Raw genomic sequence first — 19,073 nt, 5'->3', positions numbered from 1 at the left:
CTGGCCGGGAAGTTAGACGATTTGAAATGAGTGCTCCACGTTGGAGCACTGAGTAGGGGTGATTAGAGATTAAATTATCAAATAATTCAAAAAAATCATAAAAAGTAAAAAAAAAACTGAATTTAAGTTTTTTTGAAAACATTCAAAAAAAATATATTTTTTGAAAAAAAATGAAAAAAAATCTTCTAGTCTGGTTTGGTAACACCAACCGGGACTAAAGGTCCTCGAGCTCCAACAGCCACGTAGAGGGCCTTTAGTCTCGGTTCGTGGCAAACCAGGACTAAAGGGATGGGCCTTTAGTCCCAAATTAATAGTGACTATAGGCCCTTACCAACTGGGACTATAGTCCCGTTTTCTACTAGTGAATCATGCATGAAAAAGGACCCACCGCTACATTCAACCATGCATATGAATATTTTTTTTCATTTAATTACTATACTTATATTCAATAAATATTGTTACAACTATACATAATGAAATACAATAAGTCAGGTGTATTTCAAATTTGGATGCCACTACATAGCGGCGCCGCACCCACGCCTTTCCGTGCGGCGATTTGCTCCATGCATACAAACTAATACACAAGCATGATGTCATCAAAGATTCCTCTAATATTGAATTTTTTTTAAAAAGTTTTATCTTGTAAACTATAAATCCAATTGATGATTCGCTTTCACCGTTAGCTTTCTCGCAAAGAGATCTTCAAAACTAGATCCCATGTCGACATGTTTTGACACTTTTCTTTCATCAGTAGTTGTCAGATTATTATTATCTAGTTGTCCGTTTATGAGCCACTTAGTAGCCACATTTAATCAACTTAGTTGTCAGAAAAAACTACATTCCAGTTGTCAGTTTTTCATTTTACCTGAGAGAGATTGATGTTGATTTATGTACCATGTGTGACAATCAGAGGCAGCCGATGGGAGAGGGAACAGTCGTTGCCATCCCCTCCACGTGTCGCCCCATATGCTCCCCTATCCAAGCAGCGTGACAGCAAGAGGCTCATGGGTGTGCGGATGTAGGCATCAGCGCTCGTGGTTTCGACGTCGCCTTAGCAGTACATATATTGACCATGTAATAAGCGGAGATGTAATCGGCTGTTCTTTACTATAAAGAAAAAAATGACTTCCTCAAGGACACAAATCAGTGGGAAAACCTAGACAACCTAATTCGTCATTCTCTTAGATTTATGATCATTCAGAAAAAGAACCTCCGGCTTCATCTATTTGCATGTATATAACAAGTAGTACTAAGAATTATTGTGTACTAAGAATTATTGTGTACAATAAACAATTGACATAATTCAATTATAGAAAATATTAAACATAAATAGGAGATCGTACTGTTCAAAATCCACCGGCAGCAGTGCATCAAGAATCATAGCCAACAGAATCAAGGAATCAACGAACAAGCGAAAGCAAATGTCCATCTACTCTATGAACGGAGATCTCACACTCTTTGGGAATGTTTCAATGGCACCGCGATCACTCAGGGACTCGTCTTCATCATGGGAGGAGCTAAATAAACTGGTACAGAAACTAAATTTTTTGTTGTGTTTTCTCTAGCTCTTCCTTTTGATTTGCGAAAAAATTGGTTGTTGGACGAGGTTCGTTACACTCAAAATTACTCAATTGCACCTGCACATGTAATGTGGACCCGAAAACCATATAAAAAGGGCAACATGTGTATTTCAATTTCAAATAGCTTATAGTAGGACTGCTTTGCTCAATGTTTTTACTAATGAGAATGTATATTTACTCAGCAGAACATTGTTAAATATCATAGCATGGTGGCGCTTTGTCAACATTAGTTACTAATTGACATGACCTATTCAGTCAAGATATTACTTGTAGTTAATTACCTTTTAAAACTTGAAGGCTCGCTATTAGTTATATTAATCATCATGACCTATTAAATCCGCACGGCCTAAACTGCGAAGGAAACCACTCCACGCTACAATGCGATGAGCTGAAGCTCACATGGTGGCGTCCGCCATGACCGCCACCACGTTGGAGCCACTGCCGGCGTGCCGATTCTCCCATCATCAATTTGCTTGCTAATTTATTGCAAAGCATGTTGAACACAAAATTATGCTGCTAATAAAAAAAAGAGTACGCTTTATTATCTAGACTTTAGCTTCTAAAAAACAAAGTGGTACTGAACCAAGCCTGTAGGTAAAATGGATTGGAGATCGTAAAATATTCCATAAAAAATGCTAGTTACTGATAAATTTGAACATGGGATCTTATGTTGAACATGGCATCCAACTTGTAATTTAGAAGTTAACGATGTAGTCCATAATCAAGCAAGGGAAAAGGAAGCACATGACAAAGCAATGGGTTAAAATTGTGTGTAACTAGTTATAAGATCAAGAAATTAACTATTGCATAATAATATGTATTTTTGTATCTTCAACTTACTTGGTTATATACATCCATATAAGCCATATATATTGAGGCAGCAAAATTAGAAAACAACATGCATAGTTGTTGCTTGATCCACCAAACACCACACATAGATACGCACACACAACAAGCATCCATCGGCACCCAGCAAACAGCACGCACGCACACATGATGAGTTCATACAAGCATCAATCTATGGAGATCACTTACTGGCACAAGCTAGCAAGCCACACACACAGCACGACACGCCCATCACAATACTTATGCATAGCTCCCACACACAACGAAAACACAAACACAAATGTAAGATTTGGCAGAGAGGCGAAGAGAGATATACCATGACAGGATAGAGCCGTGGCGCCTGTGTAATCGGCGTCAAAGTTGACAATGACTTGAGATCAAGCAGCAGGCGGGAGGCGTCGGCTGTTGATCGTTGAGGCTGAGGTGAGCGGCCAAGTTGGTCGCCGGCCACTCCTTAGGTGACACTGCAGCCGTCGTCAGATGCCAGAGATGATGGGGTACTCAGTTGGGTGCCCACCAGAACTCCACCCCCCTCTCCGGCAAGGAGGTGCGCGACAAGGGAGGGGTCCCTGCGGTTGCCCCAACCACAGTGTTGCATGGGAAGAGCATGACTCCATCTCCGGGTTGCGCACGCAATTGGTAGGGAGTAGAAGCCCCAGTTCGCCAATCTTGACTAATCTATCCCAAGGCTGAGCCCCAATTTGGTGGCGACGGAGGACCAAACCAGCACAACATAGGGAAGCGACACGATGATCCATCTGCGGCGGTTGCCGGTGATCCGCGGTGGTGATCCACGTATCCACGGCGTCTTGGTGGTGGTGACCCGCGACGACAAGTGGATTAGCGAATGGTTTTTTTCCTTGTGTTACAGAGGTGGCGGAAGGTGAGATGAAAGAAACCAGATGAAAAAACGAGTGTTACGAAGGTGAGACTAAACTAAACCTGTGTACGAGGCTGCCAATTCCCCCTTTAGGAGTAGAGGTTTCCTTAAAATTCGTTATTTGGTTTCCGAAAATCTGTTAGTTGTTAGGTAAAACAAATTGCATTAGTGAGAGGGATCAGTTGATTTGGATATATTAAGAAAGGTGGATTAAATTTTGTTATTTGTTTCCTAAACAAATTGCACTAATGAGAGGGGCCAATTGATTTGGATAAGTTAGAAAAGTTAGATTAAAATCTGTTATTTGTTTCGTGAAAATATGGTATTTGTTTCCTAGAACAAATTGCACTAATGACAGGGGTTTGAGATATGATCAATTGGCCCCTCTCATTACCACGAGAGGTAATGAGATACGAACTGCAAACACGTTTCCTAGAACAAAATATGGTTTTTAGGAATAGAGATATGATCCATTACCACGAGAGGTACTAAGTTGTCTTTCTTCTTAGGGTTGCCGGTGAACTAAGAGCAACTCTAGCAGACCCCGCATCCGTCCGCCCCGCAAAACGTGTTTGCAGTTCACGGAAAAACGCCTTTGCAGGCCGGCGCGCACGACCGCGGATGCAGACCCCGCATAACGGTATGGGTCGGCTTTGCGGGGTCTGATCTGACGCATCTCCTCCCCGTCCGAAAAACCTAAATTTGCACCTTAATTTGATCCAACATAATGCATTTCTTTGCTTTTTCAACAACATTGGATACATAAGACATCCCAAAACCAAAATGAGCATCCATCTTCCTACACAAAAGAATGACCAGGTTTGGAATGAGGATCCGCAGTTAAACCAAAGAATGAGATATCAAAATGAGCTACCGCAAGTGCACGTACCCCGTCGTTTTCGCATTTGAAGAACACCCATCCGGGGTGCTTCGGTGTGGCCGAAGTAAGCCACATCACTGTCTGTGTGCAGTCGTGGCACTATATGAGCGGCAACGGCGAGCCACAGAGCCGATGCGCGAGCTCCAAGCCCAGTGGACGGCCGGGCGAATCCATGCCCGCAAGTCGTCGACGGCGCCGGGAGGACGAACCCGACCACTCCATCGCTTGGCGCAGCCACCGGCAGCCGGCAAAAGCCAAATCCGGCGGGCCCGCGATGAAGATCCGCAAATCCGGCGACCCGCCGGTGCAGGGGGGAGGGGAGGCCTCGTGCGTGTGGCGGCCTTTCGGCGAGCTCCTGCCGGCTGCTTTCGCCGGAATCTTGGGCGGCGGGGTGGCGGCGGTGTGAGGGGGGAGAGGGGAGGTGGTTGATGGGGAAAGCGCGGGCTGAAATGTGCCCCCACCAACCGCTTCCACTTATATGCAGTGCACCGCAGCGGCGAGGGGGAAACCCGCGAATACGCGGGTTGGGGCCGAGATTTTGGCGCGCCCTCCAATTTTTTTTGCGGGTCGGGGTGGGATGTGGGGTCTGATCGGACAGGTTTTTCCGCCCGACCCGTATTTTGGCGGTTATTTTTCGGATCGGGGTGGGATGCGGGATCTGACCAGATAGGTTTTTCCGTCCCGACCCTTATTTTAGCGGTTATTTTTCGGATCGGGACGGGATGCGGGGTCTGCTGAAGTTGCTCTAAAGTGTCCATGTGCTAGAAAGGGTCAAATGTGGTGCCAACTCTCTTGAGAAAACAAGCATATTATTATATTAGCAGTGAATGTGTTTAAACAAGCCAAGAACCGGGAACATTTATCATCGGGAGTGTCGCCGCCCTTATTTGCTTATCAAGGTCAAGAGTTTATTTTCCAAATAAGTTGTTATACTCACATATTTTGTTGCCACTTTTCTCTTTTTTGGGTGAGCCACATAATTTACTATTGTCATTCAATTCTTGTACATGTGAGATCGCATAACGTTGTGCCAATATTGTTACAATGCTTCTAAGGTTTCTTGTAGCAAGTAATTTTGTTTTTGAAAGAATTGATATTTCAAGTGATTGATACTTCCTTCATTCGAAAATACTTGTCCTAGAAATAGATGTATCTGACTTATTTTAGTTATAAATACATCTATTGTATCCATTTCTAGGATAAGTATTTTCGTATGGAGGAAGTATATTACTATTTGATCCTCCAAAAAAGATAATATTACTATTTGAAATCTTTGAAAGAAATTTGGTGCTTGATTGTGGTATTGGGAGTGCTGCTCTTGAGCGGCAGCAGAGCAGAGTGGTGGGAGACGCACGTCAGCCTCTGTCCATCTCTTCTCCTCCACCACTAGCTGCTCTGCTTCCTCCTCCATATCCTCCTCCGGCGAGCCCCACGCCTCGCTCGCCGGATGTCGGTGGACCCCGATGCTGACCCCCTCCGCCGGCACACCGCCGCCTCCTCCTCCCTTCTCCCTCTCTAGCCCCCTCCCCACCTCCTTCCTCCCTTCCCTATCCCCTCTCCCCCACCGCCGTCGCCGACGATGCCTCCCCGTCCCCAAAGCCGGCGCCTTTCCGCCCCGGCGCGCGGCAGCCCCGCTCTCCTCCAACAATCTCCCCGCCCCCGAGCAGACCCCACCACCCACCACCTCCACCTCCGCCCCCGCCTCCCCCGCGCGCCCCTCCACGGCCTTCGCCGCGGGGGGCTACCGCGCCGCCGGGCCAAGCGAGGACCCGCTGGTGTCCAAGCTGCGGACCCAGCTGGGCGTCATCCACCCGCTGCCCGCCCCGCCGCCGCTCTCTTCCCTCCCCCGCTCCGTGCTCGGCCTCTTCGCGCTCTTCTTCTTCGTGGGCGCGGCCTTCGACAAGCTGCTCACGCTCCGCCGGCGCCGCCGCGCCGAGCGCGAGGTGAGGGTCAACGGGTCCTGGCCGCAGGTGCCCACCTCCGGCTTCTCGCTCTTCCTCGAGGAGAAGGACCTGCAGCGCAAGGAGTCGGTGGAGTGGGTCAACATGGTGCTCGGCAAGCTCTGGAAGGTCTACCGCCCCGGCATCGAGGGCTGGATTGTCGGCCTGCTCCAGCCCGTCATCGACAACCTCCAGAAGCCGGATTACGTCAACCGCGTCGAGATCAGGCAGTTCCACCTTGGCGAGGAGCCGCTCTCCGTCAGGAACGTCGAGCGCCGGACCTCCCGCCGGGCCAACGACCTGCAGTGAGTCTTTTCTTCTTGCTAGTGTCGGCGATTGCTTAAGCATAATTCAGTCAACTGCACTTGATTTGGATGGAAAATTTACTGTCATCATTTAGACGAATGGTAGGTTCATTCAGACATTGGTGTTAGAAACTATCCATTCAGTTTTAGACTTTCAGTGTGATTGACAATACCATTTGGAGCAGAATAATAGTTTCAGACTTTCAGACATTTGTATGGAAATCTGTGGATTTATAATAGTGATCATAGTTTTAGTTATCTCAGAGACAAAGTCTTTGTGTAAGAAACGAGGCGAAGATCAATAACCTGACATTTTGTTATAGTCCACCATCAAACCAACTGTTAGATAGTTTTAAAGATGAGGAAGCAGACTATCTCATGAACTTGATTGATATTACTACAGTGTTGGTGTTAGTCTTCGAGTATGTTCAAGCTAGTTTTCCTTCCAGGAGTCATTACCTCATTGCTGCCTGAATTGTGTTTATCTCAGTATAACCTTTCGCTAGAGAAAATAAGTTTGAATTGACTTAACTCATTGTGTACTTTTCAGGTACCAAATTGGCATCCGTTATGCTGGCGATGCACGCATGGCATTGGCCCTCTCCTTAAAGTTCAGTGCCGTGCCAATCGTCGTGCCGGTCTGGGTTCGAGATTTTGATATCGACGGGGAGCTGTGGGTTAAGTTGAGGCTTATTCCGACAGAACCATGGGTGGGAGCTGTGTCTTGGGCATTTGTGTCGCTTCCGAAGATAAAGTTTGAGCTGTCGCTGTTCCGGCTTTTCAATCTTATGGGTATGCAAATGCTTATGCAAACTTACTGTTCCCCTTTACAACTTATACCTAATTTCATGCAACCTCTTAACAGATTTAATTCTAGATCTTAATTTTATGAGTTTCTGCATCGAAAACAATGTCAACATGTTACACTTTGTACTGCCAGTTATATTGTGTTTTATAAGCTCTTGCTTGTACTCTGTTGGGTGATTGCGAGGCCATACACTTTTCTGTATCCCTTCGATGACATGGCCAGCTATGATTTTGTCTAACAATGTGATAAAAAATCTTTGCATGTACATGGTGCTCGCCTCCTCCAGCAATTCCTGTTCTGTCAATGTAAGACCTATCATCCAAACTGTCTCTGCAGAATCATGATTATATACTGGTGTTGATTTTTTTGTTAGAAAATGATATATTGGTGCAGCACTCAGGTCCCTAACCCACCCACATATCCACTGTGACCCCCTCACCCCTCCCCTCTGTTGCTTTCTTGTTTAGTCTAGTTCTAGGAGGTTAAATACCGATCCTTGTGGACTTATTAGTTGATAAAACACTTAGTAAATTGGTTTGAGCTATCAATGTTACTCTTAGTAAACACTTAGTTGATAAAACCGATCCTTGCGAGTACTTTTTATCCCAGCTTGCACTTAGCTAGTTACTGTGATTTATTGTCTTTAAGAATATTGGATAACAGATTGGTGAATCTGTTAGTACTTAGTAGTCGGTGTTCAAATTTCCAGCAGATAGGTGGTGTTCGAATTCAGTGGTGAATATACTTGATTGAAGTAGCTTTACATTACCTGTATCATGTTTCTGGACAGTTCTGTAGTTATGCCAGATTTAACGCTTTCAGGCTCGAATATTATTTTTGTTGTACTGTTTGATAGAAAGGTCTCACACCATGACTTGTGCTACTAGATTTCTCACGAAACTTCTAACGGAAGATCTGCCACGTCTCTTTGTCCGGCCCAAAAAGATTGTCCTTGATTTTGAGAAGGGGAGAGCTATGGGACCTGTTGCAGGAGATGTTGCAAGCGATATAATTCAGAATGTTGCAAGCGGTATAATGCAAGGAGTTGCAAGTGACTTAGTTCAAGATGTTCAAGATGGAAATAAGGACTTTGTCGGAGAGCTATCAGTGACACTAGTTGATGCTAGGAAGCTTAGCTTTGTCTTGTTCGGTAAGGACTCTCTGCTTTCACTTGTGTCTGATTTAGCATCTGTTTTATTTAGTTTAGAGCTGACATCCAATTCATTTCTGTATACCCAAGTATGTGCTTGTTGTATCAAGCAAGAAAGTGCTCTAACAAATTTCCGCATTTAGAGCATGATAGGCCTTGGCAAACACTTGAGCCGGCTTTGAAAAAGACTCCCCGCCTCCCACCCCCTTAAGGGCTGATGAAACAGTTAGCTCTGGCCCAGCCTATACTATTCCTTGATTTTTCTGGTTTAGACTGTGTGCTCTGCTCTATATTAAAGCTGTATTGTTATCAATGGAATTTATTTCACAGTCGAATGCTATATCTATTTAATTTCTCTGTTTTAAAAGTTGGCATCTATTAAACTTAATTAAATTCATTAATTCGACCGCATTTACATGAAATAAAAAAGGCATACAGAATGGTACATTTTTTCCATGAGGTGTGCTTCGGTAGACCCCGCCTCCCCTCCACAAAACGTAGAAGGGGATCATATACCCACCTCGTATTGTACACCATAGACCGCCGTACGTATGCAATACAAGGTGGGTATACATACGGCAACCTGTAGTGTACAAAAGTGTACAATATGAGGTGGGTATGCGTTTCCCTTTCTACGTTTTGTGGAGGGGGGGGGGGGGGGGTGTCTACCGAAGCAAAAGTGTTTTTTCACAGGCCTCTGTTTCATGCTGATGAAGCTTTTAGACACTTCATTTCACTTGCAGGGAAGACAGACCCATACGTTGCCATGATTCTTGGTGATCAAGTTATAAAGAGCAAGAAGAACAGCCAAACAACTGTGACTGGCCTGCCTGAAGAACCAATTTGGAATCAAGTAAAACTCTGACGAACTTCTGTTTCACGCTCACTTGCTCTAATTGAAATACTTTTCATATCTACTGCCATGCTTATAAACACTCCACATGAAACAGGATTTTCATATGCTAGTCGTAAACCCTCGCAAACAAAAGTTGTGTATTGAAGTGAAGGATACGGTTGGTTTCACCGACATCACTATTGGCACTGGAGAGGTATGATTTGACCGTCTACAGTTTTGTTTCTCCACTCTCACTATTTTCTTGCATGCTCTGCCTATTTATTTGCTTTCTGGTTCAACACACAGACATTGGGATGGTTTTATAACTGAAAGTGAAATGAACTTCCCTGTTAATATTCTTTTCAGGTTGATCTGAGCTCACTGAAAGACACAGTACCCACTGACAAGATCGTCACATTATATGGAGGGTGGGGCTTCTTCGGAAAGCGGTCATCCGGTGAGGTCCTCCTCCGGCTCACATACAAAGCGTACGTCGAGGACGAAGAAGACGAGACGGTCAAAACCGAGTACGCCACGGGCTACATTTCGGATGAGGACACGCTAGACTTTGTCCAGCTCAATGGCACCAGGCAGGGCGATTTCAATGGCAACGAGAGGGAGACCTTCATGGACCTGCTGGCCGCGCTGCTCGTGAGCGAGGAGTTCCAGGGCATTGTGTCGTCGGCTGAGACCAAGAGCTCGAGTGACGCCGAGAAGGCCGAGGAACCAAAACCCGGTGACGACGTCACAGCCGCCAGTGTTGCCGTAGACGCGGGCCCAGTGTCCAGTAACCCCGAAGGTAAACATTTTTTTAATGTTTTTTTGGACCCAAGAGGCTTGCTTGTTTACTGTGTGGGTTTATGTATGTTTATGTTGTTCATGAGCTGATTTGGAAGGCTTTTCTTGTCTGCCTTTGGTGTCTCAGATAGGGCCCTGGTCTGGCTTGCTGCCATAACCAGCGTGACGCTGCTTGTCTCCTCCAACATTGGTGGCTCCGGTTACTTTAACCCATAGGATGGTTACCTTCTGATCAGACTTGATCCACCGAAGATGCATCCACCCTTTTGCGATTTTCGCACTCGTTCGACCGATGAGAAATTTTTGCATCGCTTTGACAATTGTATATTCCTTGTTGTAGCAGCGTAATCAGAAAATGGCATGGCTTTTTGGAGGTTACTGTTTTCGTTCTTTTCTGTATGTATATCTTTCTTTTTCTGTATGGAAGAAAGGGACCATCCGTATTATTGTTTATCAATAAGAAGTAATTAGTTTAATGGATGTGAATGGGGATGTAGCTCAAATGTTAGAGCACTTATGTTGCATCTTAAGAGGCAGGGGGATCGATACCTCTCGTCTCCAATAATATATATTTTTACTTTTACATATTTCTTTTAAAACCTTTCTAAATTATATTATTTTTTTTCTTTTCCACAAAGAAGTTTTTTCTTTAGACAATCCAAAAAGAAGTGTTGAGACGCTGCTTGGGCTTCTGTCATCTTTTACCTGGGCTGAAGGTGGAGGCTGATCCACATTAGAAAAAAAAAAACTATAATTTGGCCATAAGGTGGAATTTGGTGTCAACATTTTTATTTGTTTTTAGTGTGTTCACCGCAACAAGGTTGCGGTGGGTACCCCCTCCACTGGGATGTTTTAAGATGAATGTTGGTGCAGGGGTTTATGTGGATCATAATATTGTAGCAGCATTAGCTATTTGACGCGACAGGGATGATACATATACTTAGGGTCCTCAAACCTTGTCATTCATGGCCTGGCGGATCCTACTTTATTGGAGGCTATTGCTTGTTAAGGAGCACTTTCCTTGGCAGAAGATCTAGGCATGCAAAATCTTCGTATTGCATCGGACTGCAAGAGGGTAATGAAACATATTGATGCGGGCGCTGGAGGATCTTATGGTGGTATCATCAAGGAAATCAAAGAGATGGAGAAAACATTTAGTTCATGCTCTTTCATTCCTGAACTTGAAGCTTATAAGTTGGCGAGATTTGGTGTCTCCCTTTCTCAAGTAAGAAACATTTGGTAGGCGATCCTTACGATACAAGTGTAAATGTGCAATACTGTAAATTTACCACCGTTTAACAAAGCCTAGCTAACTTTGCTAAAAAAATAACATTGACTAAAATGTTGAAGTTTCTCATAAATTGGGCAAACTTGTAGTGAACCGTTAAATGTAACAAACTATGGAAGATGATTGCATAAGTCCTATGCAAGTGCGTTTTTGGTAAAAACGCATAAGAAAAACAACTTATACAAGAAAATAAATAATGCAAGGAAAAGGTGTGGGTCCATGTGCGGGCCATGCACCTACTATCCTACTTAATATCTAGAAACTTGAGAAGGCATATGCAGTCCTATTGATTTCATTGAAAAACATGATGATGAGTCAAAAATGTTTTTGAGTCCATCCCTGCAATTTTGTTTGCAACATCAAGATTATTCTTTTTTTTCTTGATACACTCTTAAATAAAAGTCCTGGTCGGTCGCCAAATGCCCTCCCTGCCTGCAATTGGATTCAGTTCAGATTAAAATAGGCGACCCAGTGCCGTGAGGGTCAACTTTACAAGCTGCACTTGTCAATTCTCTACTCATCCATCTTACGAATCAAGGTGACCATTGGTAGCAAAAATGCTACATTGGCGGGCTCATTACAGGGAATTCACGGACCTTCCAACCGATTAATTTGCACCCCTGAATTTCAGGGGTGTGGGGCCACTCCCCCTTTGATCCAATCACAAATTGTCACCTTAAATTTACCTCGTAAAAAAGCTTGTAAGAGTCCGTCCATGCAGCATTGTTCCCATGGGTAGTGGTTGGTCCACCCTCTTTCCCAATGATACCGACCCCCTGTCACGCCCAAGATGCGATATTATCCTTAATTTGGCACGAAGGCCTCGTCAGGGATAGAAGCGCATCTCGTCGTGTCGCGAGAATGGATATTGTTACAAATACATGTATTGAAAAGAAGAGATATAATAGAATTGGCTTACACTCGCCACAAGCTACATCAGAGTCACATCAGTACATTACATAATCATCAAGAGTAAGAGCAGGGTCCGACTACGGACGAAAACAAACGAGAAAAGAAGAACGACGTCCATCCTTGCTATTCCAGGCTGCCGGCCTGGATCTCCATCCTAGATCGATGATGAAGAAGAAGAAGAAGAATCAACTCCAAATGAACAATCAACGCGCTCGCATCATATAACCTTTACCTGTACCTGCAACTGGTGTTGTAGTAATCTATGAGCCACGGGGGAGTCAGCAATCTCATTTCCAAAGGTATCAAGACTAGCAAAGCTTATGGGTGAAATATGGTTAAGTGGTGAGGTTGCAGCAGCGACTAAGCATATATTTGGTGGCTAAACTTACGAGTATCAGAAATAAGAGGGGAAGATCTACGCATAACAGACGTGAGCTACTGATGATCACATGAATGATCCTGAACACCTACCTACGTCAGACATAACCCCATCGTGTCCTCGATCGGAGAAGGAACTCACGAAAGAGACAGTCACGGTTACGCACACAATTGGCAAGTTTTAATTAAGTTAACTTCAAGTTATCTAGAACCAGTGTTAAACAAAGCTTCCACGTTGCCACATAACCGCGGGCACGGCTTTCCGAAAAGATTTAACCCTGCGGGGGTGCTCCAACTAGTCCATCACAAATTACCACAAGCCGCATAGAAATCCTCGATCACGACACTCGCGATCTCGTTGGATTCCTTAGTGGAAAACCTCAACTCTGAGATTACCCAAAGCATCACCGGAATCCCGATGCACAAGATATTTCGTCAAAGGTAAAACTAATCCAGCAAGGCCGCCCGACGTGTCGACGATCCCGATAGGAGCCACGTATCTCGTTCTCAGGACAAGGCGGATGGGTCACAGTAGGAGAACCAAACCTCGGGTTGCCCCCCGGTGGCCCCGTAGTTTGCCAATTTGGACCAACACTCATGAGGAACATTGGCCCGGGGGTTGATTAAATTATCCTCGGGGTCCGGAAAGTCCCTATGCAATTTTATTAGGTGTTTAGGCAAATGTAGTACCAAAGTTGGGCCTTGCCAGACCAGTCTTAATCTAAAACGAATTATCAAGTGGGTCCCCATAACAACCCCGATCGTGTTAGGAACGCTCATTTATGGAACAAAACACCGGTAGCCGGAAACTAAGGGACAAAGGTGGAACAAAACACCAGGCTAGAAAGGCCGAGCCTTCCACCTTTTACCAAGTATATAGGTGCATTAAATTAAATAACATTTAATATGGTGATATAACAAGGAACCCATGTTATCACATGGAAGCAACTGCACCTGCAACTAGCAACGCTAACACAGGGTTAAGCAAGCAGTAACATAGCCAATCAGTGGTTTGCTAGGTTGAACAGGTTGAAGGATTCATGGCATTGTTGAGAGGCTGATATTTAACATGTGGTAGGCAACGAGACGTAAACGATAGAAACGGTAAAACTAGCATGGCGATGATAGTAATGGTATCTGGGGAAATGGTCATCTTGCCTGAGATCCCGCTTGGAAGAAGAATGCCTCCGTGAAGCAGACGAACCGATGTAGTCGAACGGGTCCTCACAATCCGTCACGCTGCGGAACTCTATCGAGACGAAGCAAACCGGAAACACAAATCAACACACGATATTCACCACACGATGCACAACACATCTGATGCATGAGCAGCTGAAAACATGCAAGTCACGGCATGACAATTCACACAATCAAACACTACACATTAAGTGAAGTTCAATATGCAACGAGTTGCATATTGATGAAACTCCACGTTAATTTATTTAGTTCTATCCCGATTAGGTACACGGCAATATTAAATGTGGTTAAGCATGGCAAGAGGTGAAGCGCAATTAAACTACCTATCTAGGCATTTTAAATGAGGTCGGAAATGACATATAGCACCTCCGGAACGACCTCACATGTTAATTTACAATTCTGTCCAGATCTGAACTAACACATTTAATTGGTTGTTAAACAGCAGAACAAATAGGTTCACGTGATTCTACGCGTCATTTCAAGCAATCTACACATAGAGATCATCTCCAACGGAGCTACGGATCAAAAGTTATAAGCACCGCAAGATATGATGGCATGAATGCAATATGTGTGCAACGACGGCACGAGCACTTCAAAACATACAACCAGCAAGAGAAAATGAAACTACACGAGATTCTAAGCAAGTTTCATATAGGACACGATCAAATCGGAGCTACGGTTCAACAACTACGAGCAAAACAAGAAACCACTACAATCTGCCAAAATCAGCCACATAGCATTTTCTACACCCCACAACTACGAGCTACACAACTCCGATATGCTCAAGCAAGGCATGGCATGGAAGAGGGCAAGAAGCACTACAACAAACAACTAACAACAACTAGCATGGCAGCAAGGATCACTAGAGAAAGAAGTCTCAAAATGGCATCACACACACTATTTCAGACTTGGTGAAAATTACACCTCATGAAAGTGCAGTTTTCGATCTGAAGACATATTGACAGCAGCAAAACCTTAAACTACACGTCTCCAAAAGGCATGAAAATTCACAGCATGCTAGAGAAACACAAGGGGTACAACTAACTCCATTGGACCAACCTCAAAAGAGCTACATATCAAAAGACACAAGGAAGACAGGACAGCAACAAAATATTACAGATTCCAGACTTAGAAATATTTCAGCTCCTCCAAATCAGCACTATTTCTAGCAACTTGAGAGCAATCAAACCACACCTAAACATGCATTTCTATTGCAACTAAAAATACCAGGGGCTAGTCTAAACACCCAAGAACAACTTCCTAGTTGACAACTCCGTCACACGACGCACGGAATAAATCCTACGAAATAAACAAAAGGGCATCACGGCAAAATATCGCACGAACTAACTTGCTCGAAAGCTAAAACTAATTGCACAGAAAAATCCAATGTATTTTTCTACCCCGGAAACATATAAAATATGTGGGGTTGCACAACAATATAGTGCCACACGAAAATGCGAGAAAAACAACTTATACACGGGAAAATAAACTACCGGCAAACCCTACACGCAAAAATACCAATGACCGCTTTAAAAATACATGGAATAATGGTTCCTAAAACATAGACATTTAATGTACGGTATACGGGCAATCCGGACACGCACGAGAAATAACTACGGAACGGATCATATTGAAACAGCACGCAAAACGATGCATTAGGCACTTCAATCTGCCTCAAATAATTATGCAAGTTAGAAATTCAAAATCTACGCGGAATTCTACACAAAATCCATATGCTACACATTCCGATCTGACACACGTATTAAAAGTTATACGCGTTTTAATATTTAGCAACTTCGTGAAATTAACTAATTCGCAAAAACTCCAATAAACCTATTGGGCCGAAACCAGTGGCGCAGAATAGCTACGAGACGCCTAGGGCGTGGGATTGGGCAGGCAGAGGAGGAGGTCACCTTGGTGGGCCTCGGGCCCATGAGGGGAGGCTGGTGGAGGCGGCTCTAGCGCTGGGCCTCGCGAGGCCTGGACGGCGCGGCCTACTGGCGCTGGCGAGCGGACACAGCGCGAGCGCCTTCGTCCTCCCGTGCTTAGCACGAGGCCATGGCGGCTGCTGCTGCTGGCGGCTCCAGGCGGGCTCGATCAGGCGGGGGGGAGGGGAATCGGTGGGGGCCGGCCGGATCTGGAGGGATCCGGGCACGGGAGCCCCATTCCCGGCGGAGGCGGCGAGCTCCGGGCGGAGGACGGCGGCCGGCGCGGGTCTGGCGAGCTGAATGGCGGCGGGAAATGGAGCTGGGCGACGGGAGCTCCGGCAGGGAGGCGGCCTCCGGCGACGCGAGCGGGCAAGGGGCAGCCCTGGCGGTGGCTCGAGACGCGGGGCCAGCGGGAGGAGCTGCGGCTGGATGCGGCGCGCCATGGGGGCTAGACACAGGCTGGTGGCGGCTATCCCGGGTCTAGATGGGCTCGAGCGGGCCTCTCTCGGGCCCGAGCAGGCCTGGCTCGAGGTGGGAGGAGGAACAGGCTCAGGTGGCGGCTGTCTGGTGGGGTGGCACGGAAACCGAGGCAGTGGCTAGGGTTTCCCTTAGGGGCAGTTTAGGGGTGTTTAAATAGGGAAGAGGGGCTAGTTTAGAGGGTATCTGGGGGTTCTTCGACCCTCCGATCGCGATTGTGCGGTCCGATCGGAGAGGCGGGCTAGGGTTAGCTGTGTAGAGTGGTTATCCGGAGATGAGAGGGAAAACGGGCGGCGCAGCAACGCAATTTAAAACACCGGAACACGTCCGACGGTAGATCGAATACGGTGCCTCTACAAACGACCGTTCGGGCACCAGACGGTCTCCGATTGCGCGAAATTCGACAGGCGGCCTACCTATAACTAATCACGACCGCATGCCAAGTTTCACCCCGATCAGAGAAAGTTTCAACACGCTTTTAAAACAGGGTTTCGACGATGCCGTGGGCGCGGGCGTGTGAGGTTGGGCTCAGAATGGACAACGACGAGAACCGGCAACTACTAACGGATGCAAGTTTCGAAAACTGACGGCAACGGGATGCCGATGCAATGCTGAAGATGCACATGATGCGATGATGATGCGACAAATGAAAATACCCACACGACGAAAACGGAAAGAAAGGGGAATCTTCTGGAACGTCGGCATCGGGCTGTCACACCCCCCCCCCCCCCTCTCCGACGGTGTCTCAGTGGCTCTGTCCTATGGAACGAGCATGGTCCTCCAACTCCGATTCCGACCAATAAAGGTTGCCCAGTCCCGGTTATCTAGTAACCAAAAGTTGCTTGTGATATCTTCTAGATTGCTCATGAAACTTCTAGCAGGAGAATTGTGACGAGTCTCTTCATCTGATCCAAAAATGTCGTCCTTGATTTGGAAAAGAAGGGACTAGTAGGGCATGTTGCGAGAGATGTTGCAAGTGGCATAATACAAAATAGTGTGAGCGGTATAATGCAATCTTTTGCAATTGACTTGGTTCGAGATGGGAATAAGGACTTTGTTGGAGAGCTATCGGTGGCACTAGTTGATGCTTAGCTTTGTCTTATTCTGTAAGGGCTCTTTGCTTTCAATTGAGTATGATTTAGGATATGCTTTACTTTTATTTAGCTTAGTACAGTTCATTTATGTATAACCAACATTTGTGAAGCAAGAAGTTTTGCAGTTGAGTATGATAGGCCTTTTTACATCAAGATTATGATAGGCCTTGACAAACACTTGATCCTGATTCGGAAAAGACTCCCCGCCTCTCACCCCCTTAAGGGTTGAAACAGTTGGCCCAGCCTATAGTGCTCCTGGATTTTCTGGTTTAAACTTTGTTCTTTTGAATGAGAGATCATATAATTGGTGTAGACTTTGTATTAAAGCAGAAGTATACTCATGGGAAATGTTTCCCGATCGAGTGGTAGCTCATTTGAATGTATGTTTTTAAAATTTGTCATCAATAAATTTGTCATCAAATTCAACAATTCAGTGCCACTTAGATAAGCTCAAAAAAGTCATAAATATACTTCATTTATCTCACAGGCCTCTATTGCATGCAATGAATATATTGGGCAATTTATTTCACTTGCAGGGAAGATAGACCCATATGTTGCGATGATTATCGGTGATCAAACCATATAGTGCTAGAAAAACAACCAAACAACTATGACTGGCTTACCAGGAGAACCATTTTGGAACAAAGTGAAGTTATGACATTGTTTTGCGTCATACTCACTTCCGTCTAGATGAAATGTTTTCCCCATATACGATGCCATGGTTATAACCACTTCACATGAAATGTGATTTTATATTCTGGTCGCAAATCTTTGCAAACAGAATTTGTGAATTCAAGTAAATAGTTTGGTTGGTTTCACAGTATCACTACTGGTACTAGGGAGGTGTGGTTTAACCATCCATGATTCCACTTCAATAGAAAGTTTCCCTTTCTCCCCTCTAAAAAATAATGTTCGTTATATATGGAGCGTAGAATCTTGTGGTTTACTGTAGTACTCCCTCCGTTCCTAAATATAAGTCTTTTAAGAGAATTCACTAGATGACTACATACAAAACAAAATGAGTGAATATATACTCTAAAGTATGTCTACATACATCCGTATGTAGTCCTCTAATAGAATCTATAGAAAGACTTATATTTAGGAACGGAGGGAGTACTATTTTGTTGCATAGTCTAATTGTTTATTTGCTTTGTCCTTCAGTATGCCTAGATATTTTCTGGCATCTATTATCTAAGTGGGTGAGTTTTCATGTTGATGTTTTTTCTAGGTTGATCTAAGCTCACTCAATTATACATTACCCACCCACAAGATTGTCACACTATACTGACCGTTGGGCTTCTTCGAACGACGAGCGCCGGCGAGGTCCTCCTCTCACTCACATACAAATAATACATAGAGGACAAGATGGTGAAGACCGAGTACGACACGAGCTACATTTCTTATGAGGACACGTTGGACTTTGTCCAGCTCTCCCTCTGGCACAAGTGTTATCAACCCAACACCAAGCGTGAAAACATGAGACATCACACCTAGCAAGAGCCACCCGGGACTACTAAACCAGAGGAGATTGAGCCGCCTTAATAAATCAAGGGACACCATATTGTCGAACACACCAAGCCATATCGGAGGGGGTCAACTCGTCGTTGAGACTGCCCCTTGCTCTAGGACATGGAGCACCGCTAGCTCCTTCCAAGAGATAGAAAATACCGAGAACAAAGATCATGGGGACATGTTTATAGAATAGGAGATCATCGGGACCGCTCAACTCTAGAGTCGAGGACGCTACATACCATGGATAAGGAAAACCCGAAGTTGT

At 45.1% G+C, this 19,073-nt stretch overlaps 1 protein-coding gene across 1 annotated transcript; it reads left to right on the top strand.

Moving 5' to 3' along the window:
* Positions 1-5,516: 5,516 nt before the first annotated feature.
* Positions 5,517-10,502, top strand: LOC123402777 (extended synaptotagmin-1-like). Its single transcript, XM_045096739.1, has 8 exons — positions 5,517-6,431; positions 6,982-7,223; positions 7,526-7,544; positions 8,127-8,389; positions 9,133-9,242; positions 9,340-9,438; positions 9,591-10,023; positions 10,150-10,502. The coding sequence occupies exons 1-8, from the start codon at positions 5,650-5,652 to the stop codon at positions 10,236-10,238; spliced, it is 2,037 nt and encodes a 678-aa protein (XP_044952674.1). The 5' UTR covers positions 5,517-5,649; the 3' UTR covers positions 10,239-10,502.
* The last annotated feature ends 8,571 nt before the right edge of the window (positions 10,503-19,073 follow it).

Source organism: Hordeum vulgare, chromosome 6H (assembly GCF_904849725.1).
Source record: "Hordeum vulgare subsp. vulgare chromosome 6H, MorexV3_pseudomolecules_assembly, whole genome shotgun sequence".
NCBI lineage: Eukaryota > Viridiplantae > Streptophyta > Magnoliopsida > Poales > Poaceae > Hordeum > Hordeum vulgare.
Note: the sequence above shows the minus strand (reverse complement) of the source record. Positions and strands in the feature narration are given on the sequence as shown.